The 7,500-nt window shown below is 41.5% G+C and overlaps 1 protein-coding gene and 1 long non-coding RNA gene across 2 annotated transcripts in view; one reads left to right on the forward strand and one right to left on the reverse strand.

Moving 5' to 3' along the window:
• LOC307255552 (retinol dehydrogenase 12) overlaps positions 1–6,787 on the forward strand; it is a 13,837-nt gene extending 7,050 nt beyond the window's left edge. Inside the window, exons 6-9 of the mRNA XM_080034242.1 lie at positions 175–336; positions 954–1,070; positions 3,455–3,659; positions 5,007–6,787. Coding sequence (XP_079890368.1) covers positions 175–336; positions 954–1,070; positions 3,455–3,659; positions 5,007–5,103 — 581 coding nt within the window. The 3' untranslated portion in view covers positions 5,104–6,787. The remainder of the gene's footprint in view (positions 1–174; positions 337–953; positions 1,071–3,454; positions 3,660–5,006) is intronic.
• The window catches only part of LOC307254011, a 268,838-nt gene that overhangs the window by 16,495 nt on the left and 244,843 nt on the right, over positions 1–7,500 (reverse strand). The gene's annotated exons all lie outside the window — the stretch shown is intronic.

Raw genomic sequence — 7,500 nt, forward strand, 5'->3', positions numbered from 1 at the left:
AGTGGAGTCCATTTACCATTTACATAATTCCACATTAATATGTTGCTTGTCAGGTATCATGATGTGTCCTAAGTGGACGACAGAGGATTACATGCCAGTTTACAGAGCCTAGGCTGTGTATTAATATGAAAAAATGTAATGTAATGTAATGTAATGTGTTTGTGTGCTTGTCAGGTATCATGATGTGTCCTAAGTGGGCGACAGAGGACGGGTTTGAGATGCAGTTTGGTGTGAATCACCTCGGACATTTCCTCCTGACAAACTGTCTCCTCGATCTGCTGAAGAAATCCACTCCGAGCCGCGTGGTCATAGTGTCCAGTCTGGTCCACGAGAGAGGTGAGATACGAGTGTGCTTTGGTTTTAAAGGGGCAGTGTGTAGAATTTGAGCATGATTTTATTTTAGAAATGGAATGTAGTATTAAAGGAATACTTCACCCATACGGAACCAGAGTTCTATTATTATAAAATCGCTATTATAATATAATGAATGAGGTTTTTCTTCCCTCAGTCTTCACTTGGCCCAGCTGTACTGTGAAATGTAGAGTTAGACAGTGAGACCATAAAACACTCTTTCTGCCTTTTTCTCAGGCTAAGATGATTATTTTCAGCTTGATATTTGACATAGAAACCTATATAGTAGAGTGCGCCATGTTTGTTGTTTAATTTTTTTTATTTATTTTTAATTTTTGTATTCCTTTTTTCTGTGTTTGTGCGTTCACACTTACACACACACATAAACACACACACACACACACTCACTCACTCACTCACTCACTCACTCACTCACTCACTCACTCACTCACTCACTCACTCACTCACTCACTCACTCACTCACTCACTCACTCACTCACTCACTCACTCACTCACTCACTCACTCACTCACTCACTCACTCACTCACTCAATCTATAAAGTATTTACAAAAAATAACTTCACTGCATTGCTTCCGTTTCAGGGCGTATTCACTTTGATGACATAAACCTGGATCAGCGCTACCAGCCGACGGAGAGCTACAGACAGAGCAAACTGGCCAACGTGCTCTTCTGCAGAGAACTGGCTGCTAGGCTACAAGGTACTGGAATGTCCCACGCTCACTGGACACCCACGAACACACCGCTATTCAAACATATGTGTACTGCATTAATGTATGGTATTTTAACACAGTGTGGTGTGTTTTTATAACAATTTCTGATTTACTTTGCAACAGTGCTGGCCCGAATTATTTGAATATTCGAATACTCGTTCGGAAAATTAGTATTCGGAGCTTAAATTAGTATTCGGAGCTTAAATTAGTATTCGGAGCTTCGTTTTTTTTTTATATAATAATTTTTTTTTTTTTTCAAAATATTTTTTTGCAAGAAGCTAGTACTGCAATATAATGTCATAAAATAATTTTATATTTGGATATAAAAGTTAGTAATATTGTAGTAGTAGTATTGCTCATTTAGGAAGATATTACATCACTAAGTGTCATAGCGCATCCATTACTTCACCTCCGAGCGCGTAAATCTTCAACAAAATATGCAGATACTGTCAAAATCGGTTCCAGGGAGTATATAGGGATTATTAACGTTTTTTTTAATGTTGTTTTTGATGGTGTGTTTTTCTGGAACGAATATTCGAATATTCGCTCGGAAAAACCAACAAATATTCGAAGCCTGAAAAATGGCATTCGGGCCAGCCCTACTTTGCAACTGTATGTATTAAAAAGTGCTGTATAGATTATGCTTACTTACTAACTATTTGAAGGTGGAGTCACTATTATCGAGAAGTGTCGGTGAATATCTCCTCATGATCCGCTACCTGTCTGAAACTCTGCTGTTAATTCACAGCCTAGGCTCTGTAAACTGGTACGCAAACAAAGAGGGCCCACCGTAGCTAGAAACTATTGACATTCAATTTTTTTTCAGCACACACACAGTACAGACAGGTAGCGGATCATGAGGAGATATTCACTGATTTTGACAAAAAAAGTGATTTTGACAACGAGCCTTTCTCCAGATTCACTGACTGCACCTTTTTTTATTTTTATTTTTTATTTTATTTTTAACCTTTATTTATACAGGTAAATCCCATTGAGACCGAAGACTCTTTTGCAAGGGAGACCTGTTCCCATTTACACGTTACCATTCACACACACATTCATACACCGATAGCAGGCTAACCATCGACATTCACACGAGGCAAGGTGGGTGAAGTGTCTTGCCCAAGGACACAACAACCATGACACATGTGGCAGGGTGGGGATCGAACCTCCAACCCTTTGATCATCAGCCGACCCGCTCCACCAACTGAGCCACAGTCGCCCCCATTTAATAGATCCCATGTACAAGAGCTTGCCTTGCATCACGTAAATCCAATGTTTCACCCTATTGCAAGATTGAAGAACACTAACATGAAGTCTAATGTATTTGTAATCAATGAAGCGTCTTTAGGTTTCTTGAAGGGCGCTATATAAAATGAAGCTATTATTATAATTAAAATGTTCCATGCATTCTTACTATGTATCGTAATGTCCCCCTCTGCCCCATAACACAGTGGTAACAATAAAAAAATCTAACAATATAATTAGGGCTGTCAAATTAACGCGTTAATTTCGATTAATTAATCACAGAAAAATTAACGCGATTAAAAAAATTAACGCAGATTAATCGCACTTCTATAATGCCTTTTGACCCGGTGCAAAAGTGGTGCGGAGCTGCACCTGTAGCTCGCCGGGCCGGCAGCATGGGTTAAAGGGAGAAAGGTAAAGAGAGAAGCAGGGGAAAGGGGCCGACTCGAGGGCTCTATGGACGGTTTATGGGATGCTTCGGCAAATAAGCATGAAGGTAGGAAGACATCTTACTTAATTCTCCGGAGTGTCCGTGCATTATTGATTTAGTGGGTGCAACAATGTAGGCTAGGTTCAAAACAGTAGGCCTATCTCTCAATCTTCCTCCAATTTTGTTTGCTAGCTACTCGCATTTAAACGAGTGTGTGTGTGTGTGTGTGTGTGTGCGTGTGCGTGTGCGTGTGCGTGTGCGTGTGCGTGTGTGTGTGTGTCAATATTTTTGCCTATGAGTAGGCTACGAAATGGTGGCAGTGCAGCGCTGTCTGTTGTGGGAGATGGAAAGTCGTCATTTAGTCTGCTTGTTTTTTTGAGAAAATTCGGCGCTAGTTCATGTATAAAGCTGGCTGAGGGGAGGAGACAGAAGTTACGAGAGACGGAGAGCGAGCGCGCGCGAGAGAGAGACAGAGAGAGACAGAGAAACAGACTGTAGTAGGCTATACAGCTGTTTACAAACAGGTATAAAAGTGTCATATAAGTATGCGATTAATGTAGATTAATTAATCACAGAGCCTGTAATTAATTAGATACATTTTTTTAATCGCTTGACAGCCCTAAATATAATATTAATACACACACACACACACATATGATATGTATGTATATGATCCATTTTCCCCTTTATCTAGGCACCGGTGTGAGTGTGTACAGCCTGCACCCAGGGGTCGTGCGCTCTGAGCTGGGCAGACATTTCTTCCCTGAGCTGGCTCTGTGGAAGAGACTGCTGGCCTGGCCCTTCATCATGCTGATGAAAAACACCAGACAGGGGGCACAGACCACCATATACTGTGCTGTGGATGAAAGCCTGGCTGGTGAGAGCGGGCTGTACTATAGGTGGGTATGTGTGTGTGTGTGGGGGTGTGTGTGGGGGGGGGGTATGTGTGTGTGTGTGTGTGTGTGTGTGTGTTGGAGTGAGAGAGAGAGAGAGAGAGAGAGAGAGATGGCACAGACGACAATATACTGTGCAGTGGATGAGGGGCTGGCTGGTGACAGTGGGCTGTATTATAGGTGGGTATATGTGTGTTACCAGTGTGTGTGTGTGTGTGTGGAGGGGTTGGGGGGTGTGTGTGCGAGAGAGAGTGTGTGAGAGATTGTGTGTGTGAGAGAGAGAGAGAGGTAAAGAAAGAAAGAAAGAAAGAAAGAAAGAAAGAAAGAAAGAAAGAAAGAAAGAAAGAAAGAAAGAAAGAGAGAGAGAGAGAGGGAGCACAGACATCCATATACTGTGCTGTGGATGAGGGGCTGGCTGGTGAGAGCGGGCTGTACTATAGGTGGGTATGTGTGTGTGTGTGTGTGTGTGTGGGGGTGTGTGGGGAGGGGGGGGGGAGTGTGTGTGTGTGTTGGGGGGGGGGGTGAGGGAGAGAGAGAGACAGGGAGAGAGACAAAGAGAGAGACAGGGAGTGGGTGGGTGAGTGAGTGCGTGGGTGAGAGAGGGTGTGAGGGAGAGAGACAGGGAGACAGAGAGAGAGAGAGCACAGACATCCATATACTGTGCTGTGGATGAGTGAGTGAGTGAGTGAGTGAGGGAGGGAGAAAGAGAGAGCAAGAGAGGGAGAGAGAGAGAGAGAGGGAGCACAGACAACCATATACTGTGCTGTGGATGAGGAGCTGGCTGATGACAGTGGGCTGTACTATAGGTGGGTACACATTTAACAAACTCACCAGCTTTACACGTGTTTTTATATATAGTGGGCGTCCTGGGGAAATGCACCTGTTGGAAGACCAAGAAGAAGAAGAAGTACTATAGAATAAATAACTAAATACATCTTCAGAGGAGAGGGATTTGTTTACATTCACAGAGCCTGCAGTTAGTTTACTAAACATATTTTCTCTACATGTAATTCTTAGTATTGAATAATTCTATCATCATAGATCAAAACTAAATTATTTTGAGGAACCTTGAACCAAACATTAAGACTGGAATATGTTTGTAAACCAAACTGTGGGCCCTGCTGCTGTAAACAACAACAACAGTGAAACAGTAACTTTTCAGGAAGCTTTCTAACTTCAAACAGTGTTCCAGGGATCACATTTTCCTTTTTTCAAAGTTTGTTTATTCAGTTATGGAGAATATACCTTTAGAACATGTTTCACTTCTCTGACACACTCAAAGTTACACACTGCACCTTTAAGACATGTCCGTAGTGTATTTTTTAATCTTACTTTTTTCTCTTTCCCATACAGTGACTGCGCTCCTAAAACCGCTGCACCTCAAGCCTTGGACGACGCTGCAGCCAAGAAGCTTTGGGAACTCAGTGCTTCTATGGTCGGCCTGGCTTAAACACAGCAAGCTCACTGTTAAAGGTTGCGTTCCGAATCGCATACTCTTTCTTTTTTCTATTCTACATACTACATCCGACGACAAAAATAATCTAGTAGGCATACTATTGGGACATACTTTTCTCTCTTATTTCATCATAACATTGCGCCTTGATCTTGCCTCTTGCTTTTATATCCGTCTCATCCCCGTTTGTTTTCATACGGAGGCTTCGTCGATGTTACGTCACTTCACGTGCGCACTGGATTGTGGGTCAGAATCGCCCAAATAGGATGCACTTTTCAACACTAACAATCTTGGCCGCATGAAGCAGGACATCCGGGTACTTCTAACCATCCTAAATCTGGCCACAAGAATCGGGACATCCTAAATCTTTTTTCTACCATACTATATAGTAGATAGTATGCGATTCGGAACGCAACCAAAGTCTATCTTAAAGCTATAGTGCGTAACTTTTTTCATATAACTGAATGTCTGTTACATTCAAGCCATCGCCGAACAAGTTGACCCAAAGTTGATTAAGCCTTTTATCAGCTCCACAAAACTCTCTCTGTGTATTTCTCAGTATGGCAGCGTTTACAAACTGGTGTGTCCCCCCCTCCCCCCCCCCCCTCCCTGACACTGGTGCAGGAGCTCAGAAAAATCCCCAAGAAGAGCCCAAGAAATGTTTCAGTTGTTGATTCTACTGCTAAGAGAAAAAAACCTGGACGTACAGCAGAAGGTATAAAATCCATGTGCCATCACTGAAGGCTTTACCTCATGTAGATGGCGATGCACCGACAGTGTTGTTGTTACTTAGAATTCCTCATGGGGGGGTGACAGAAGTTACGCACTAATAGCTTTAACCCAATGCAAAAGAACAATGCATTTATGTATAAGGATGCTTTTCGCTGTTACAATCTTAAAGAGCTGAAAGATATGCAGATGAGCGAAGAACAAATTGCACTATTTAACCTCACAAGCCAGTCTGTTGATTTGATATTAATGCTTCCACTTTATATTCCCTGCACATACAGTATTATTATTATATAGAGCTCTGGAAAAAATGAAGAGACCACTCCAAATGTTCAGTGTCTCTCGTTTTAACTATTTATAGGCATATGTTTGAGTAGAATGAACATTTTGGTTTTATACTATAAACTACTGACAACATTTCTACCAAATTCACAATACTTTTTTTGCCATTAAAGAGCATTTCCATGAAGTAATGTAGAGATGAAGATTTAAGAAAAATCCAGACTGGTCTCTTCATTTTTTCCGGAGCTGTATGATGCTTTATTATAAAGGGCTTGATTGTAGGGGTTTGGTGTCCAGCTATATATAGCATATTGAGGTAACACTGGCTTTTTGAATGCACTTTTTCGGTGGTTGTAATTGTAAGTTCAATTTTTTTAAGTGTGCACTACTGAGTGATTGTGTGTGTGTGTGTGTGTGTGTGTGTGTGTGTGTGTGTGTGTGTGTGTGTGTGTGTGTGTGTGTGTGTGTGTGTGTGTCTGTGTGTCTGTGCGTGCTTGTTTGTGTGTGTGTGCCTGTGTGTGTGTTTGTATGTGTTGCTGCTTTCATTGTTAAGGGTGAGAGAATCGAGCATACTTAACAAAGCATTCTACAGCAATATATCATACTTTAAAGCAAGAAATGTCAAATTAAAAGGGATTTTTATTTTGTGTGGCAGTTATTAAATAACACATACATTAACTAAACCACTTGTTTGTGTGTTTTTATTTAAAAACAGTGACTTGCAATTAGAAAACAATCGAAAATCAGTCTTTGAGAGTCACGTCACCTTGCAACATTCACCGAGTCCAGCCGTTTCTAACCAGATTATAAGCACATGTTAAAATGAGGGTGTTTGAAAAAGCGTGAATGTGGCGCCATCCTGTGTTTGTGAGTGGCACGTGCATCTGAAGATGTACTGTCCCTGCGTTCCAAATCTCATACTCTTTCTTTTTTCTATTCTACATACTACATCTGACCATTACAATAATCTAGTTAGGATGCAGCAGGCATACTATTGGGACATACTTTTACTCTCTTATTTCATCATAACATTGCGCCTTGATCTTGCCTTTTGTTTTTATATCCGTCGCATCCCCGTTTGTTTTCATATGGAGGCTCCGTCGATGTGACGTCACTTCAGGTTCGCACCGGATTGTGGGTCAGAATCGCCCCAAATAGGATGCAGTTTTCAACACTAACAATCTTGGCCGGATGAAGTAGAACATCCGGGTACTTCTAACCATCCTAAATCTGGCCACAAGAATTGGGACATCCTAAATCTTTTTTTCTACCATACAATGTAGTATGGGCATTGGAACGCAGATGAAATAAGACAAGTTACAGGGTGGAATGAATAGACTATATAAAATATAAAAAGTACTACATTTTGACAAAGAGAGTATG

This window comes from Ammodytes marinus, assembly GCF_949987685.1.
Source record: "Ammodytes marinus genome assembly, chromosome: 1".
In the NCBI taxonomy this organism is placed as follows: Eukaryota; Metazoa; Chordata; class Actinopteri; order Uranoscopiformes; family Ammodytidae; genus Ammodytes; species Ammodytes marinus.